General features: G+C 33.6%; 1 protein-coding gene across 2 annotated transcripts; it reads right to left on the reverse strand.

Moving 5' to 3' along the window:
• Positions 1-2190: 2190 nt before the first annotated feature.
• Positions 2191-20300, reverse strand: LOC128234257 (vang-like protein 2-B). 2 transcript variants are annotated; one of them, XM_052948373.1, is made up of 3 exons: positions 20147-20300; positions 15314-16556; positions 2191-6961 (listed from the first exon to the last, which is right to left on the reverse strand). In XM_052948373.1, the coding sequence occupies exons 2-3, from the start codon at positions 16515-16517 to the stop codon at positions 6534-6536; spliced, it is 1632 nt and encodes a 543-aa protein (XP_052804333.1). In that variant the 5' UTR covers positions 16518-16556; positions 20147-20300; the 3' UTR covers positions 2191-6533. The 2 variants fall into 2 exon arrangements, with proteins under 2 accessions (XP_052804333.1, XP_052804334.1); XM_052948374.1 differs by having other exon boundaries at positions 20175-20238.
• Between the last annotated feature and the right edge of the window lie 34 nt (positions 20301-20334).

A 20334-nucleotide genomic window follows, 5' to 3' on the forward strand; every position in this document is an offset into this window, starting at 1 on the left:
AATAGCTGAAAAAAGGAAAAATGGCATCCTGTTTGTGGTATGATTAAAAGGGTATTGATGTACCAGGTACAAGCCAGAATTCATCACTATAATGGAAGAACTAAATATCTGCTTCTGTCTGTATGTGGAATTATTGAGTTCTTGCTCTGACGTAACAACTGACGTCTTTTTGTTTGAAATTGTGTTGAATTTACAAAATGCTAAATGAGCGCAACATTAGGTTGATGCCAAAAATGTTTTTTTTCATTTCATGCATTATCGTGTTAAACTCATGTGAATTTCATGATCAAAACAAAAAACATGTGATTCAGGGACAGATACAAAAATATTAGCCTAACCATTAAAGTCAATTGAGAGATTACTTATTTTGCATCAAAACATGTGATTCAGGGACAGATACAAAAATATTAGCCTAACCATTATAGTCAATTGAGAGATTACTTATTTTGCATCAAAACATGTGATTCAGGGACAGATACAAAAAATTAGCCTAACCATTAAAGTCAATTGAGAGATTACTTATTTTGCATCAAAACATGTGAATCAGGGACAGATACAAATATATTAGCCTTACCATTATAGTCAATTGAGAGATTACTTATTTTGCATCAAAACATGTGATTCAGGGACAGATACAAAAATATTAGCCTAACCATTATAGTCAATTGAGAGATTACTTATTTTGCATCAAAACATGTGATTCAGGGACAGATACAAAAAATTAGCCTAACCATTAAAGTCAATTGAGAGATTACTTATTTTGCATCAAAACATGTGATTCAGGGACAGATACAAAAATATTAGCCTAACCATTATAGTCAATTGAGAGATTACTTATTTTGCATCAAAACATGTGATTCAGGGACAGATACAAAAATATTAGCCTAACCATTATAGTCAATTGAGAGATTACTTATTTTGCATCAAAACATGTGATTCAGGGACAGATACAAAAATATTAGCCTAACCATTATAGTCAATTGAGAGATTACTTATTTTGCATCAGCCTTAATTGTGCATCTCTAAGGCTCAAATATTGTGTCAGACCTTCCGAGTTGAAACTGTTCTAACCACCTCTCTAACAACAGGTTTGGGATTCATTCTCTTACAGGAAACCATTCTCTCAATTTTATCACTTTTATAAAGTTTCCATTCTGAATAAGCTGTCTTATTACAGAAACAGTTGTCCAGGATCATTATGTCATTTCAGTTGACAACATACATGCTGTTCATAGTAATGGGACTTGCAACATGTATGTGCATCATCGTTAACATGTGTACCTAGTTTCTTATGAATATTTTTCAAGTTATCAGGGATGTGATTGACCTGGCAGCTGGAGGGCTGAAACCATTTCGGCCATGGGTTCTTGGGGCACTTTTGGGGTCAAAAGCACACTGCCGTAGAAGAAAAACTGGCTTTTTCAAGCTCTTTTGAGGGTTCTTCTGACTTTAAATTTGAAGCAAACTGGGATATCAACTCTTACAACCAAAAGCACACTATTATTTTTATTTATTATTATTATTATTATTTTTTTTTTTTTGGGGGGGGGGGGGGGGTGTCCCTGGGGCCATTAGATCCGCGGAATTCCACAATGACAAATCACATCCCATGTGTTATGGCTAACAATGAGGTTTCTGCATGTTGCAACAGCTGTAACAATGCCGCTGCTGAAGCCACCAAAGCTTGTTTTCTTTGAAAAATAGGCATACATAATTATGCTAAAAATATTCATGTGTATTTTAGCCAGGTTTCAAAAAGGACAGGATGCTGCATAAGAGTGTCTGGGTGCTAAGGGAGAAAAGGGAACAATGTATCAGGCTGTGAAGAACTTGGACAATATGAAATTGACAGAATATGTAAGGAATTGTGTTTAATTGCCAAAAATATTGTCACCCTAGTGCAATAACACAATAACTGCATATAGAAATGGAAAAGTATTTTGAGTTATTGCATTGAGGTGACGATATATGACAAGTCAGTTATGTATTTATAAACCTACTATAATTTTAAATCAAAACGGAAGAAACATTTGACAATCTAAAGCATCCAATTCCATGCAGGCAGAAGAGTGCTGGTCTCCACGAGTGTAAAAGGGTGCTACCAAAAAGGAACAGGATGCTGCACCCTGAATCATAACACATCAGCTGAACCCCTGGAACGCTGCTACTTGCAACTTACAGACAAACAACTTGTTTGAAAGTCTACCAATTTTAATGACAAAAATAATTTACAAAATAGTTCTACAAAAAGTTGTTTTTACATTTGAAGGCTGAACTGTACAAAAGAATGCATGAACTGAGTAAAATAAGGTAGTTGCCTACAAACTATTTGGTCATGGCAAAATACTGAGAACAAAGTAACATAAACTTTCATGACAAAACATTGGCAGATGACAGTATGATAATGGCACATTAACATAGTTTGGTGTTAACATTTAATATTTAAAGCTACACTCTCACAGATGGACCATTTTGACATTTTTTTATATTATTTTTTGTCTTACAAGTCAATTTTGTGTCGATGTCTGAGAACCATTTACGACTGCTGACAAAGAATCAGATTGCAGTTTTTCATAATCACATTAAAAAAATGATATTTTATTCCTATAAACTTTTTTTTCAAAATGCGTTAGTAAAGCTTTTAGCCACAAACTTCATAATTTTCGAACATAAATATATATATTAAAAACTGCCTTCTGATAATTCCTCACCAGTTTTGTATCACTGGTTTCCAGATATTCACACAAAGATTGATTCATTCAAAGACAAAAAATAAAAAAAATGGTAAAAACCGTCAATATGTGAGAGTGCAGTTTTAAGGTCAAACTACATGGCTTATTAAATTTGTAAGAACAAGAGCCCATGAAAAAAGGGTAATGTGATTATCCATGATGAATATTAATTTTTTTTCAATGTTTTCAACATCTCGAACATAAAATTAAAGTAAAAACATTTAATGTTCAAAAAAATTAAATAGAACAGTTTTAGTGTTTTTTTTATATTTTTACATCTTTTCGCTGAGTTTTTTCAGCAACAATAAAAACAAAAGCTATTGGTATCATTTCTACATTGAAAGCTGCATGTGAAAATCGCCATTCCTATTGTCATACAATTAAGAACTTTACAGCAATGTTCCACAAAATAAAGGAATTACAATTATAACTCAGATGATTGTTATATAAAAATTAAATAAATGAGAATTATTTTTTTTAAACAACTTCCGGATTTTCCAAGCAATTATTATACAGTGTAGATGAAAATATTTTAAACAACCTCCTTTAGATCACATGATTTAATCATTAGTGAAGACATCAGAAGAAATTGATATGACGCTTTAATCGGAAATATGACCACCCTCAAATATTTCCTAGTTTGTTGATAAAAATGATGTATTGAATCCAAGCCCACATGTATTTGTCTGTCAACAGTAATTTACATATCATGTGACCAGTAAATATCTTCATTGGTTAGAACAATCATGAATATTTATATCAGGGTGCCGTCAGCGTCATGTCAACTTCAATGCTAAATATAGACACAAAATAACATTGATATGAAATGAGGACAAATTACTGAGCATGAACAGAACACAACCAGCTTGCAGTAGATTCTGATAAAGTGTATATTACTTAGGAATAAAACATAAAACAAAATGTAAAACAAATACAAAAGGTTTTGAAGACATGGAATTGCATAATGACATTCAGATCTTAAAATGCGCTGTAAGTCCACAATGAATTATTTGGTTTGTTTGGCCTTTACAGAACGACTCACAAATACAACGATGCACTCGTAAGCTTTTTTAGCCTCTCTGAAAGTAATACTAGTATTTTCATTTTTAATTATGTAATTAAGGGATATTTACTTTCAAAGTTTGTAATTATATTACTCCTTAGAAATGGGCTAAAATTTCCAAAGATGAAGGTTTGGAAGTTCAAAATATAAAAACCTGATGTACATATGACTTAAATGATCACATTTTCTATCAGTCTTAAAGTAAAATTAATTATTACAATAAACATTTGTGAATTTGGCAAGTTAAAGTTATAATCATTTGATTTTTAACATACAAGATGAAAAATAGTAGAGCAAACTATAGCATTCGAGAGACTTTAACTTCAACAATTTAGTGGAAAACTTCAATTATTGATGTTAAGGGTATGTCTATACTTCCAGCTTCAAATTCTCAATAGACACCTTTGGGGTAAGAAAGTACAAATAACTACCACTCAACTGAGCTTTTGAAATGTGGGTCCTGTAAGGGCAAACAAAGCCTATTTAAATGGAGCTCTAAACACCATTATTTTCAATGCATGGCTACATCTTGTATGAAAAGTGATGTGGTTTCTTTTAAAGAATGGATTAAATACTGACATCATGTCTTTGAAGAGTCTTTACAAACCAACGTATGTAATGTATGAAGTTGAAATGATGAAATTCAGATCTTTGGGGAACTTATTCATCTTTATGACGTTTACTCATCGGACAATAAATTGAAACTTAGAGCAGTAAAACGCTTGTATGCTTGCATGATAATCATATGAAGACATACAAGAATTTCTGTTAAAAGTTAACATTCTAAATCATTAATCTCTCCTTATAGGTAACATTTACATGTATTCAAATAGATGACAGACTTACTGACATACAGTCGAAACCTTTTGGCTCGATATCTCAGGGACCGGCGGCGAAAATTACTTCAAGTCTCGTGAATTTCGAGCCAAGCAGGTATTCTTACAAAGAGTAATTCAAAATCAGTCCTTAACGTCCAGTTCGAGCCAACGAGGAAATCGAGTAAAGCAAAAACAAGCGATATCAAGCCAACAGGTTTGGACTGTACATGAAAACGGGGCAGTGTCCTAGTGAATTCCATGAGCATTTTCAAACCAAAGAGTGATTATTCAAATGTTCAATACATGTTTGAAAAGAAAAGGAAAATAAATTCCATCTACAAGCACCAAATCAAGGGGAAAGCTGTAAAAACAGTTTTTTTGATGAACAGCCTTACAATATCACCCTACATACATGTAGCAACATTGATAATAGAAAATGCACATGAAAACAGTTTCAAGCAGAAATATGTCTTATAGTGTTGATTTTTAATGGTCAGGTTTTCGAATCAAGATAATTACATTTATGATTAAAAAGAAATGTCAATGACCTTGAAAGTACCTATAATCTTGAAACCATGTCAAACCATGAACACTCGCCATTCTATATCATGGTTGAGAATAGCTGAAAGCAAAAATCCCTGAAGTAGTGGTCCGTAAGTTAAACCCATATGTGGGTCCCGGGGAGCCATTTTATTGTGGGTGGGGGACACTTAAAGCTCATGAATGCGTTCAAAGCATTTTGAAAGCCAAAGACCACAATTAAACATATTTGTACTAAAATTTGTATCAAATATGAAAAAAATGATGCTTTTTCTTGCCTAGGTGAAAAAAATCCTCTAATTCATGGGAGATTCTTGACCCAGTACCACATTATACATACTTATTTTCTTATTACAGTCATTGCATTTGAGATTTTTCTTCAACATTCGCCTGAATATATAAACATATAACAAAACCCAAAAGGTCTTAGAAGCCCAAGGTTGATTTGGGCTTGAGGGCTTGTGCTAGTTGTGATTACTGTTACTATAAGACATATTTCTACTTAATGCATCTCAATCAAATCCTTAAATAATGACAATGATATATTATCATTTTGAATCACATTTAACGCATGTATGCACAGAAAAAGATACGAGTTTCACAACACTTATTTATACACAAATATGGACACTTAAACGTGCGACATCAATCCAGCTTAACATAGCATGTTTTACATATATTAATACAATGACCTAGGTAAGGTTAGTGCTCCAAAACTCTTTGAATTGTCACATCACGATCAATATTAACACAGTTCCAAGAAATCATGCTGAATATTTTTCCTGTACATGTTAAAGGTTAATGGTTTGTGTTTTTGCAATAATTATAAAAATCAAAGCACATAGGGGCTATCTTAACAACATGTGTGTCACAAAATATCGTAAGATAAAAAAACTTCGGTTTTATTTCACGTTAGTGTTACAAATTAAATCACAAATTTTGATTGAAAAATCAAATAAACTTTGTTCCAATAGACAAAAATAACTACTCCTCTCTGGGAAAAGATATCATTACTACACAGGAATATATTTAATTTAAAACGTGATCCTATGAAAAACTTGTTTGATAAGATGGCACCATACTGTACAACTGAATACTCCATTAGGTGAGATAGAAGCGAAAAGGTTCCATCTTTTTCCTCATTTAATATCACTTGGATCCTTTGTGCTCCCCCTATGACACTGATTAAGTCATATAAACTTTCAAACTGCCGATATATATTGCTTTAATTGACCTTCCTTATCAACAATTTCACACACAAAAAATGGTTTCATACACTTCCTATGTAAAATTAATGAAGGACTTTTACATAATACACTGAAGCACTGTGTATGAAATCAGGATTACGATCAATATTGCTCTCAAAGCTACAGTTAATCACTATACAGATGTTTCCGAGCTCAGCTTAAGTACAAACTTATTCGACTTAGGGTCTATCACCTCTTCAGTGATGTTAAAATGAGGCAGCTTGCGTACGGAACACAGCAGTGACACATCATTCTGACGTAGCTGAAACACGAGGTTATGTTCTATTTCCCGCGTAAGCAACTGATCGCAAACTAGCACCCACTTCTGTGTGTCTCTGTAATCCTTTGAGTTCATGATCACGATGCCTTGGTTAAGGTAGCGCTCAATGAATGATTTCGCGCTCATGTCGTGGCTAATGCACGTCGCTAGATGAGAGAGTACTGACTCCATTGTGTAGCGTGGTTGTTGTCGGGTAACGCGCAGGAATTTCTGTAGAGGGCGCGCCATCGATGGAAAGACCGCCTGGGCAGCTTCCTGAGGGTCCATGGGAACAGCAGGCCCTGATAACAGAATATGAAAAACATTTAATAAATGCCCTTGCACATGCATATTATATATATAGAGAGAGAAACACTGAAATGTTGTGTTATCATTAGTAATACATGTATATTGAATAATTATATAATTCATAATCACTCATTTTTTTTCAAATAAATATTCTCCCTCATGTTATTTGATTTCAGTATAACATATTAAAAAAAAATCAGCCGACTAGGATGGACTTTAAATGCAATTTTATTGAACACATTCAAGTTTTAGGAGCAATCATTCTCAAACTTGTAAGTAAGGCTGTTCAAAAAGGTTATAACATAAAACCCTTATCTCTTCCATAGGTCGATGAAATGATAGTAAATATTTCAAAGGTTGGAAAAACCATCTACCAAAACTACAGGTTGCCGATGTTTATCATTATCATAACATTGTATCTCTTACATTTTTTCAACAATTTTTTTCCCCAAGTTTATCATAATATTGAAATTTCACGAAGAAAAAACACACCATTAAAACAAATAAACAGCAAGCATCAGGTGCAAAACTGTAAAATGAATACAATAATTTCACTTAATGAAGATCAGGTATCATTAAAATGCTTAGATCTACTCGTCAAAACAGGCATCTTCTCATAACGGTTGCCGGTGAGTCACCCCAGAAAACACATAGTGGCGGAAATAATGGGAAATCCATATAACATGTAAATCAGTAATAATGAGAAGACACTGAAGAGGTTTCCGACAAGATTCACTCCTATCTTTCTCAGTCTTATAGCAAATTATGGCTTGATGGAAATCCTCATGCAAGCAGCAATACCCTATTCTCATTGTGTTATACCAAAAACAAATCATTTTGACATGAATTGCATTCAAGGCCACAAAAAGCTAGATTTCATCACATTGCCCATCTACAAGTTCGCCCCCACTCTTTTAGATTGATTCAGATCCTATTTTCATAAGCAAGCTTTGTAATGATAATGATCCACTCAGAATCAGATTTTTTTGGAAAGCAAAAATTACTAGCAATGCCTTTAAGAGAATATGCCGAAATAATTTTCTTTCCAATTTTGTATTCTGTGAATAGATCAAGTCTCTGTCGATAACTTTCATGTGATAAACTAGACAAGAAAATCGCAGAGCCAACTCTTGTCTGCTGTTTTGATTTTTCTGTCAAACATGAGGCATAACTCAACCAAAAACATGCCGTATTGTCTCTGGCAACATGTTTACCAAGTTTCATTGGAATATCTTAAACATTGTTTGAGTTATGTCCATTAATAAGGTTCGTTTTCCTATGACTGTTTGACACCAGCAAAAACAATCCATAATGCAGGCCATTTCAACACCTCAACCTTTTTTATGCTAGTAACGCACCTTGGCGGTTATTGCTGTGTTCTTTATAGTACAATACATGTACACGCTTCTATGTACATGTACCCAGGACCAGGGAACAAATTAATACAGCCACTTGACATTGATGGATACAATTATTTTCAACCATAGGTGGCAGTAAGAGTCATAAACAGTGAAATCATCTTTTCTAACATAATTATATATATGATATAAATGGTTATTATCAGCTTATTCTGAATGGAACTACATGTATGTGAAAATTGTTGTTTACATCTGTGACTTAAACTGCCACCTATATTATCAACAGGTACATGTACTTCACAGTGCACTTAGATCACTTCATACAGTATCAGATTATTCAGTTTAATGGCAATAGCAGATCCATGCTACAGTCAACAATAACATATTTATGTACACAAGGTTGTGATTTAATGTACATAATAACCTGATAACAAATCTTCATAATATGGTCAGTATGACAAAATATTTTCACATGTCACACTTCGAATATGACCACTATTTTTTGGACATGGTTTTTTAAAACCATGGTCAAAACGATGAGTATTAAAAAATATTTTCAAAGAATGCATGCACATCAAAATCGACTAGATTTTTTTCCACATAACATAAAGCTTGCTTATATTACAGCACTTATAGACACTGTCATACTTTTTGAGTACTTAAAAGAACAGTGATTTAAATTATTTATTCCAAAACATCAAACATGAAACCATCCATACAATAAATTGAATTTCCATATATTATGTACATGTATAGAAGGCTGAATGGAATTACACATACATGTATCTATTGGACCAGATCTAAGAAGACAGGTAATTAGTTTAAACTTATTTCTTTTTACATTAATATGAAACTATTGATTGCAACTTATATAAGTCACTCTCTAATTTGCACACTGTTGCGGGAGTTTGGTCTTGGGTTGTGGGGGCAACTGGAGTACCCAGAACTTGCGAAGAAGGGTATTATATGTAAAGTTCATGTTATATGTATTTACCGTTTGAATTCAACATTGAGAAACAGGTTGCAAGGTTTTGGATAATTTTTGGTTAAACTGGCTTAATTAAGTAAAAAATAATCGGCAGGCCAGGCAACATGTGTACCAAGTTTCATTATAATATATTTTTATATCATTTTTTCCACTTATGGCCAGGGTCAAGATTGTGCACGCCAACGACAATGACCCTGAGTAATTACAGTACTTCAAGTTATTCTTTGAAAAAAATATACAATCAAAAAAGTACAAATGCAGAATTTAGAGAGATTACATAACAAATGATTTCCTATCATTTATGCGTTATTAAAGATTAATGGATAGACTAAGAGACTAGATTGCTTGCTTGCTTTGAAAATAATATGGCCAATATTTGGCCCCTATAAAGGACCGAAAAACAACATCACTACAGATTAAGATCTGTTATCTAGAGCTGCTTCAATTATATATAAACATTCAAATCAAAGTTACGCAATAGCTTGCTCCAATTAAAGCCGAATCAAAACACGATTAAGGTAAGAGCCCCAATTATACAGTATCACAAGCACGAATAATCCCAAATACCCATTGTCCAGCTCCCCAGGGGTAACAAGTTACTTCCTTTTATAAACAATCTCTTGTCTCCCACTATCTTAAGAAGCCCCCAAACGCTGATAAAAACCCTTTTGAGAATTGGCTTTATAACCTATTTTTCCCAAATGAGACAGCACTTCTGCTTGAATTGATTTCCAAACTTCAAATGATTTTAAAAATAACAGCTTTGATTTGGAGGGAAAATGTCTTAACAAAGGAATCTCTGTATCAGTCAATTATTGATTTAAGATCAAAACCTTTAAACACTTAAAAATTGTCCTCTTTCAATAAAACTTGGTGTCAATGTCAATTCAAATAAAACAGATTTTATGTTGTGTTTTTGGAAAAAACAGTCAAAGCTTTTATAGAATTAGTCACTATTCTCAAGTACCTACGAAATTACAGCCAATTTTCTTACTGTTTGAAGCAAATCATTTTTATCGTTACTTTTAAAATTCATTGTGTTGAATTTGATAGTAGAAAGCAATTATTTTTTAATTCGTATGGAAATCCAATCTAATCTTAAACACACTAGCTGGCATTAAGTTTGTTGATGTAACATTAGCATACATAATGAAGGTATGAAATTAAATGTACATGAGGGTGGATTGACGTTTGTATTGAAATATTAGAGAGACATATTGCACTAATTAATCAATCTTTCAGGTAAATAGACCCATCAACAAATCTACCATTTCATATGAAGTGGCCCATTTTTCGGCACATTCAATTTTCTATTAACCATATAAAAACATCAACCATAAGTATGAAACGCCACATTCATTACATTGACTGTTTGACCTGCGAAAAAAATATGTAAATAGAGAACATTAAAAAACCTTTACAAAGACCGAAATGAAAGGAAATAAATCCATCTATGAAGGATGAAACTGCCTCTGTTATAACACAAATAGTTTTATTAGATACAGCATTTAAATGCTTACCCCCCTCATGAAATTGTAAAATGTAAATAGGTGAAAACAAAAAAACATAAAAAAAGGTTTGTTTCTTGTTAGGAAGGCCAGAAAAAAAGATATTGGTACAGTAGGTAGGATTTTTTTCATACTTGGATTAAATACTGCAAATTCATTTTGGCCCTTTAATTCTCTTACTGTTTTTGTTTTTATCGGATGTTAAACAATACAGTTGGTAACCCAAAACAAAATAATTATTATTTGGTAAAAAAAACCATAACACTATTTCTGCTTCCAGTTACCTGACACTACATACAGAATAGGCACCAACCCTACTGTTTTAATAGTTTGGTTATTTTTTATCTTATTTAAAAATCAGGTTTGTGTTTTTTGTTCATAAGATTACTTGAACAGCATTCCCTAATAATGACAATAATGTTCCTACTTTATATAAAGCCCAATAGAATATAAACAAGCCTACCTACCAAACCTGTTTTTGAAAAGAATGTTACTCTAACCAAACTTTTTTTTATTGGCCTATGGCCTAAAACAGAAATGAATAGAATACACATTTCAATGCCTCGTTCCCATAAAATAGGAAATAAAAAGATTGAGGAACGAACATAAATTCAGCTCAACAACTCGTATGATTCTAAATGAAGTCAGAAAATATGTACTGTTTTTAAAATGGCCACCATTTGTTTTTATAAATAAGAGTAGCCTACATGTACTATGAAGGAGATTTCGGTATCATGAAATAAAATGAAAACACACACATTTTGCAGATCATTCGCAATCTGATTACTTAAACGTGGCTGAATTCCAACATATTTTAATCTCATTAATTCTAGATATATCAAGTGGACTTAAGGCAGGAATTTTGTGAAAAAATGAATTCCATTGTACACTTTAATAAAAATAGATTTTGATTAATTATGTAATATTTATAATGGCATTTAGCTGCTTGAATGAGACAGGGATGTAATTTCAATGTATTTAAAATGTTCAAGAGTTTAAAGCTGTTTTCAAGGGCTGGTAAATCTAGCTGTTTACTGGTAGGGGGTTAAGTTAACCAGGCAATCGTCTTTAACGTGGAGTTAAATAAGAAATTACAAAATCTCGAGAAGTTGGAAACCTCTACTAGGGTACGGGCCAAACCTTAGTAAAATACCATACAGGATTAGTTTAAGACAATAAAATAGCTTTAATATGATCTCAATAAAAAATACTTGTCATTTAGGCCAATATAAATTAATTGCTTGATTTTGATCCAATTTTTTTTAAATGGGGGCAGTGTGTCACATGTCAATTTTCTAAGATGACTGTTACACCGTTGAATATGTGTTCATGCTCTTTCTTATTGCATAAGGGACCACCATAGGAATTAAATTCGGCATTGTTGTCATTATAGGGGTATGAATGCAATTGGGCTGGTCAAAGTGTGTGGAGTCCAAGGACTCAACGCGTACTTTGACCAGCCAAATGCATTCATATCTCCGATAATGACAACAATGCCGAAATTCATTACTTATATTTACACCAAAAATTCATTATGTCACTCAATATTACCGTAATTGTTAAAAAATACTTCATTTCATTAAAGAAAACCTTTCAGTAATCCTTTCTTACCCATTCTGTAAATAGAATGACCCGACTGTAAGCGGAAACATTTTTTTCAAATGACGTCACAACGACGCGGGAAAAGATCAACCACTTGAAATCACTTTTAATCTTAAAATTAAAACACTTATGGCAACAATACATTTAAAATATAATAAATTAACACTTTCTAAAATGTAGATTTATATTTCACAGGTCCTGCTGTCACAATACAAACAATAACAAGATCAATAGTTTTCATGTATATTGTTATGCGATGAATTACGATCCAAACATCCGAAGATGTTGCGTTCATCGATTGATAAACGCAATTGCTGAAAGGCAGTTCATTTAAGGAATGGAAGTTGAGATGTAAGTATATATATGTGTTTCTAGACAAACCACAAACATGATCGTAACAATTCTCCTTTTTACATGTGAATGTTATACATTGACACAGTAGGTTTAAAAAACGCCGTTCCTGGACAGTAGTACTGGGCCCATAAACAAATACAGACCCCATTTCAACATGGTGGGGGGGAGGATGAAAATTAGTCTATAGGTACCTTATAAAAAAAGTATACAATTCTGTTCAGACTTAAAAAGATTATAGGCACACCAAAACAATTTTTTTTTATTCATTCAATGTCTTGATTCATTCTAGTGCTATTGAAACATATTAAATAAAAACTTTTAGCAATTAAACATGCTCAATTCATTAGTGTCTGCCAATTGTTCGGGTAAAAGAACACCTTTTAGAACTACAGGTTGGAAAATACACCTGGTGGATTAAAGTTTAATTTGAACTTAAATCAGTAAACAAAAGAAAAACAGTAATTAGTCGGGAACTTAAAACCTCATGGCATAATGAAACACAATGCACCAGGTGCTACCGATTATATTTTCTGCCGGGAAGTATAATTAAACATAAAACATCATTAAACTAATGTTTCTACATAATAATGGATCAATACTATTTTAATGCAGCAAGTTTTCTATAGTTATTGTCTGATTCAAGTATTGAATTATTAGTCATATGTTATGATATTGCATAAAACATTGATAGTCGATAAACAATAAAACAATATAAAATACAAAAACCTGCACACCACGCAATGGAAAAACATTTTCCAGGCTTTCTGAAATCTTGGATTGAAATTCAGGGCTTGATGAACATATCGATGCCCCTTGTATTAAAATTGGGGTAAAGCCTAATTTTTGATTACTGAATAATGCTTCTAAAAATGAATATACAGCATTCTAACATGTGCTTTCAGTATGCTAAATACATTAGTTTTAAGTGTATACATGTACATAAACCTGGTAATGTCTGTATGCATATCCTTATGCATTCCTACACTACAGTTTTACAAAATAGTTTTTTTTTCAGAAATATGTAAACTTACATGTACGTTCAATCTAATACTGTACTGTAAATAGTTCAATTACAATGTTGCCAAACAAAGCATATAGATTGTTGAAGGACCTCATAAATTAGTATGTTGAGATTGAGTGTGGTTTTTTTCACATTCCAAAATGGGGCTACCAAATATAATCTGGTCAGGCTACTCGAGTTTTCAACCTGGCAGTCCTGCTAGCTACCTAAGGACTTCCAGTAAAGGAAGTTTGGACATACGCAACACCCTAAAAATGTGCCCAAACTTCCAAAATCGTGTTCTTCCACTATTTTTAAGAAAACATCAAAAGTAAAGGCTTGGAGAATAAGAATATCAAAAGCCGGTGTCAATGTTACATTATGGCCACATTTTCAAGTTTTGGGCATAAAAAGAATTCTATACAATTTGTGAATTTTGCATGAATTTTGCAGTAAAAGATACAATTTCTTTTTTATTGAAGGTTGCAAGTTGCACACGAGTGGAACATTTTAAGAGTTCGAGAAGCCTAAACCTTCATATTTCAGAGGACTTACAATATTTTTTGTCAAGGAAGTATTACCTCAAATTCTTAATGGAAGTCCTGCTACCTGATTAATTCAATGGGTTAAGGTCGAGGCCCACATGGCTTGTTGATTAGCATAGCAAGCTGAAGGCTACATGTAAGTGCCATTTAGAAAATCAGTAAAGTGCAGTTCTGCATTAAAACTGTAACATATTTGTTTTCTAGTAACATACATGCTTCAGCCCATTAGCAAATGAAACAGACTAACAACTAATATACAAACCACATTGTTCGTTTAAATGCTCAAAATGGAGGAACACTATATAAATTATGATTCATGGCTTTCTCGGTGGAGCAATAACTCACAATTTTCCATATATCTATACAGGCTTCATTCATTGGTGAATTTATTACAGCTCCACTGATAAATGAAGCCATGTTTTTTATTATCTCTTGAAAGCCAGCAATTTGCTGGTGTATTGATGATTTTTTGTCGGGGATACTAATAATTTATATCAAGCTTTCTCTCAATCTATCTAAAAGAGAGTTAGAATAACGGGATCAATATATTTACAGACACTCAAAAATACTAACCTTTTTTCAATCATAATTTTGATCAACATTCTCAATCATAATTAACTAATTAGAAAGCAAACAAAAAAGTTTGCTCACATAGAGCCCAGCCAAATTGTAAAACCGAACACTGCATTTTTCACTTAATTAGTCGTCATCAAATAATGATAATAATATTAATTGCCGTATGCAGGTACATTTTGTATTTCAATTCATTGCATTGGGGACGACCCAAATATTACAGCGCCGTTATCGGCATTTCATCAATAATTTAAGAAGAAGTTTTAAAACCTAAGACATATTTACCAGTGCATAACCATTGTTAAAAATCTGTCCTAAGTAAGAATTTGGTCTTAGGGTTTTTAATTCAAATGCCCCATGACATTAAATAAAAAAATCTGTGAAAATCACATTTGTTAACAAAGACAAGGCCATCACCTGTTTCCTCTTGCATGCGTTTGATGTGAGTGAATGCTTCCTCCGCTGCGGTGACCAGACGGGAGCGACGTTTACGTACGCGGCGGTCGTATTCTTGCTCCTCGTAAAACCGGTCATTGTGACTACCATCACGACGTCTCCCTGCTGCAGCGAACATCGCACGATTTCTGGCGTTGTTGTTCGTCTGCTGTCCACCATCTACATCGTAGAATTTTAAACTACTCATTTTAAGTGTCTTCTTGATGACGTTTTCTAAGTATGGATTGAACACTGGAAAGTCCTTATAGTACTGTTCTAGAATCCACACTGCCGCACGCTGTATACTAAGGTTTCCCAGGGTGTATGTTCTACTCTCTCCATCCGGAGATCGTACTACGTGAATGACATACTGTGGCTGTAACTGGCGTATTATGAGTAGAATGACAGCAATGTAATGAATGAAGAGTAGGGCGTCCACTAGGTGGACGGAGAACTGTACTATACTGTAGTAGTTAGTCTCCTTTTCTTGCATAATTTTTACTCCATAGAATAACCAGAATGCAAATGTCAAAATGAAGACGAGGAAAAGGACGACCACTCTGAATACGAAAACTCGCGGCATGGTTGCCCGCGGTTGATGGAAGAATAGTGCGACAGTCCCTATGAGAAGAATGAGCAGCTTAAAAGCCATGCTGATGAGAAGTCCCTCACACTCCACACCACAGTTGTCTGTTGCCCACCCACTGATTTTTAACTTTGGTAAAACCACCATTGCAATGGGCGAGAAAAATCCCAGTAAACTAAGCAGGCCAGCAAACGCTGTGGTCAAGTACCTGCAGAAGTACCTGCAGCAATCTATACCCCCCGTATCCTCCTCGAACTTCTCGTTCGCAAAACGTCTCATATCGTCCATAGAGAACCCTGTTTCACTCGTGTTCCCAGTGTATGCTGTGGTGTTATCACCCCAATTATCATCCTGAGGAAGTATTTGGACCTCTATTTTCTCACTTTCTGCAATACGACTCTCTCCGTCAGACCCATTTCCGGGTGTCTGAATAGTGACCGAGCGGTCATCTCGCATACGGTCGCTACTGCGTCCACTCTGGCTCCGGTGAGAGGTGTGGTTACGATGCCGATGATGGCGACTGTGGTGGCTGCCATGGCTACGATGAGAGCGCTCCGACCGGTCACTGCGACCAGATCGTACTGACTCTGCCCCATCCATCCCTTTGAAAGAAACGATACTGCTAGGTGGGGAACTGACCTGAAATTGATAATAACCTTTGTATGCACATGATATCTCTCCTCTTCACAGCGAAATATATTACACAGTTTAATTATATTGTAAGAAAACTTTTGTTCAGTAGGTTGATTCATTTAAACTACCAGTATATTAAGAAGTTGTTAGATGTTAAAAAATTTCAAATTCAGGCAACATGTACATTATGTACATCCACAATGTACATGTACATATATGTATATTTGATACATCAACATTATACAAATTATGGATATTATGATTATTATCCACACTGCTTATGTTTCACACTGAATATGTTTTCAAAGTAACATAAAATATATCCATTACATTTCTATGGTGATATGATCCGAACATCATTGTTTAAGTAAACCAACTGCCAACAGTGTACTTCCAACATCCAAGAATAATTTTCAACTGACTAAACACCACAACACAAAAAGAGTAACATCTTGTATTGTGCCAGCTTTAAACCTTTGAGGAAGATTTAACAATCTCCCCACCACACGTTTCCACCCTTTTCATTCATAAAAACACATGGGACAGATTAGTACCAGGCGAGAATGGGCCCCCTAACCATGGAGACCTCAAACATGGAATGTAAGGCAGGTAATTTGCTATTACTTTTGAGAGTTTCACTTGTTTCATCTAATCTGAGAGCCTAAAATGATGAGTTTCATTGCTAATGTAGGGATTCCATAAATTAAGCTGCATCTTTTAGAACTAATCCTCAGGATATAAAAGAATGATGCTCTCTTCTTCAATATTGGTTCATTACCAAAGCTCAGTTTGTCTTGATTAAATTAGAATTTGTTTATCAGCAGGTACCAACGTCTGTGAAGTAATGGATTTGTAATCAACCGTTTATTTTTTGGCAATGTCCTCAGGATGTCGGAAACATTTACATTTTTAAGTATGTAAGGTTCATCCGAACAACAACAGAAACAAAATTCATGAGATTCATTAAGCTAATATGAAAATTTAAACATTTTTTGAAGTATAGATGATAAATAAAAGATGAATCAATTTCAAACAATTATTGTGCTAAAAGTAATTACATTTATAGTAGTTCATAAACATTTCAAGAAAGGCTAATTTCACAAGTTTTTTTTGCTTAGAAATATAAAAGCATTAATACTTAATCTATATATTGCACATTTTCTACTGTACATTAAATGTGTTTCCTACAAATTCGTAGACAGAACTATCAAATTGCTATTCTGTTTCATGAAGACATCATAAAGGAAATTAACCAAGGAATTTCTTTGATCTATTGTATACTTACCTGTCATAATACACTTCAATTGTTAATTAACAATTAATTTCAGTCTACATGTACATGTACTTAATATTTATATGCTTTACAACAATTAGCACCTTGTGAAAATTAATGTGATAAAGCCAATTAGACAGATTGCTTGCCCCTGGTCCTAGTCAAATAAATACCACCACCAAGATTATTCTAGTAAGCATTTTTTGTGATTTCTCCCATAAAAATTGACTAAATGGCATTGAAAATAAAAAAAATGTGAGATATTCCTGTGCTATCATAACTTGTGTGTTTAGTGCTTTTTCACTTTGGTTTAGTGAATCACAGCGTCACCACCTATGGCCTCTCTTGTTTTCAACAAGGTCAAGGATTGCAAGAGAGCTTGTTGCACACTTCCAAACAAATCTGACCAAGCCACACAGTCTGAAAGCTGTTTTTCACCAAATTGTATGTCAGGGCCAAATACAAGCAGCTCAAGGCCTTTCAACATGAAACATATACTTTATTGACTTACTATCACCATATTTAACTCTTTTTCTTTTCTTTTTTCTTAACCTTAATTCATAACAATTTCCATGAATCATACATGTGTAAGCTTCTGCATTGTCATCTTGAGACATCTGCACCACTGCAAGTGCAGTTTTTCTCTCCAATTTTAGCCAAAAACGGAAAATGTAACATGATAAGGCCTTTATATCTGGAATTTTTAGCGCATATAATTTTGATAGTGGATAAGTTAACAAGCAATTATTATGTATCTTATAAGTAACATTTACTGTAAAGTTTCAGAGTTAAGATTTGCCTTCCCATAAACATGCATTAGGGTTTCCGCTAGGCTTTTATGGCTTATCAGGGGCAACATGCCTTCATGCTACGACGCTAATTACGGACAAGCATTAAATGAAACAACATGTCTTAATCTCAGCTACGACAATATAAACAATATACAATACACTTATGCTTTCGTAATAGTTGATCGATAGTTAGAAGACAAGTGGGCCGTATAATCGCGTGCTGATCCGCTATTGTAATGGTTGGTCATATCACCAGAAGGCATGTCGGGAATATTTCGCTAGACATATAAATACATGAGTTGTGAAAATTCACTGGACCTTCATCTTTCCAATCAATAACCCTTTTCGCTTTCGATTTCAAATTAAACAATAATGTGTTAAATGATGTGTATATCCAATTGTAATTTAACGCTAACATTTCACACCTCACGCAGCTTTTCATCGTTCTACAAAATTTGAACCTTGCATCTTTAAAATACAAGCAAGCCTCGACAAATACTCATGCCCGCTTGCATCTGTGAATGAATATCGAGGTTGGGCAAGAAGAAATTGTATCACACGTGTTCGCCCGAGCGATTCTCCAGTTTTTCTTATTAATCCCATTTATTTTCCAAAACAAAATGATTCGATAAACATTATAATTAAATTAATTATCAAAATGTTCTTTAATAATTAATACGTCAGCCAACAATAGCTGATCTGGTTCCCGACTTCTTTGCAAATGAATCGCGCAGCAGTTAGTGGCCTGGACTAAGTAAAAGAACACTGTTATGAAAATTGAGCGTAACCTGATTTTGTTAGAAAAAATTATTGAAAAGATAGGATGAGTATATTTTGTGCAAGGCAAGTAAAAGTTCAGGATCACTCGCCCTGCAGGGTAAGTGACCCAAAACAATTTTTTTCGAGACCTGCAGATTGGTGTCTTTTAAAGATTTATCAAAATCTGGAAAGTATGAGAACACCTGTGGGAAGTTGTTTATTCACATATGCCTCACCTATCTTTAGTGTCAAACTTAAAAGAGATCATACTGGTTTTATTTTGATCTGGAAAGATTTAAATTCAATGATACATCAATAGATGAAAAAAACTTTTTTTTTTAGGTTCAGTTCAGAAACTGGCTGGACTTCTGGCATTCCACTTCGGTTTCCCTTTAAAACGAAGTCATTTAAATCTAAAAATGTGGAAATCATTGGGTGAAATGAATGTTCAGTACATTATTTTTTGCAGTTCTGATTGAACCGACTTAATAACTGATTAGGATAATGAGATTAAGAGATCACTTTCATTGAGAAGAATATGCACAAAAAATAATATTGTAAATTGAACACAACAAATATAAATGCTATAACACAAACATCCAGTTTTGAAAATAACGTCTTTTAGACAATTTTGCACGATTGGAAATGCAATTTTCAGGCGTTTTGGAAAGACAAATTAGCCCATGAATGAGTTACATGAAGTCGTTTCGTATACCTATAACTAAAACATATACTTGTTTTCTGTTCTATGTTATCGAAAGACTGATACTTACAAAGATCTAAACAAAATCTCTTCCACACCTTTGTTATCCAATTTTCGGCACCATTTTGAACTTGCTGTTTTAATTGGCTGTTCCGTTCACTGGAATTTGGTACGTTCACAAATTTTAACACTTCATGTGAAAAGCTTACTTCACTGAAAAGAATACTCAATTAACTTTGATTTTTTATTCAAAATGAA

Source organism: Mya arenaria, chromosome 5, assembly GCF_026914265.1.
Source record: "Mya arenaria isolate MELC-2E11 chromosome 5, ASM2691426v1".
NCBI classification, from domain to species: domain Eukaryota; kingdom Metazoa; phylum Mollusca; class Bivalvia; order Myida; family Myidae; genus Mya; species Mya arenaria.

Bases quoted from the DNA above. Each gene is read 5' to 3' on its own strand.
- LOC128234257 (XM_052948373.1), bottom strand. From the start codon at position 16,517: ATGGATGGGGCAGAGTCAGTACGATCTGGTCGCAGTGACCGGTCGGAG. The intron at 6,962-15,313 runs GTGATGGCCTTG...TTCTGTTATCAG, and splicing joins ACGCATGCAAGAGGAAACAG to GGCCTGCTGTTCCCATGGAC.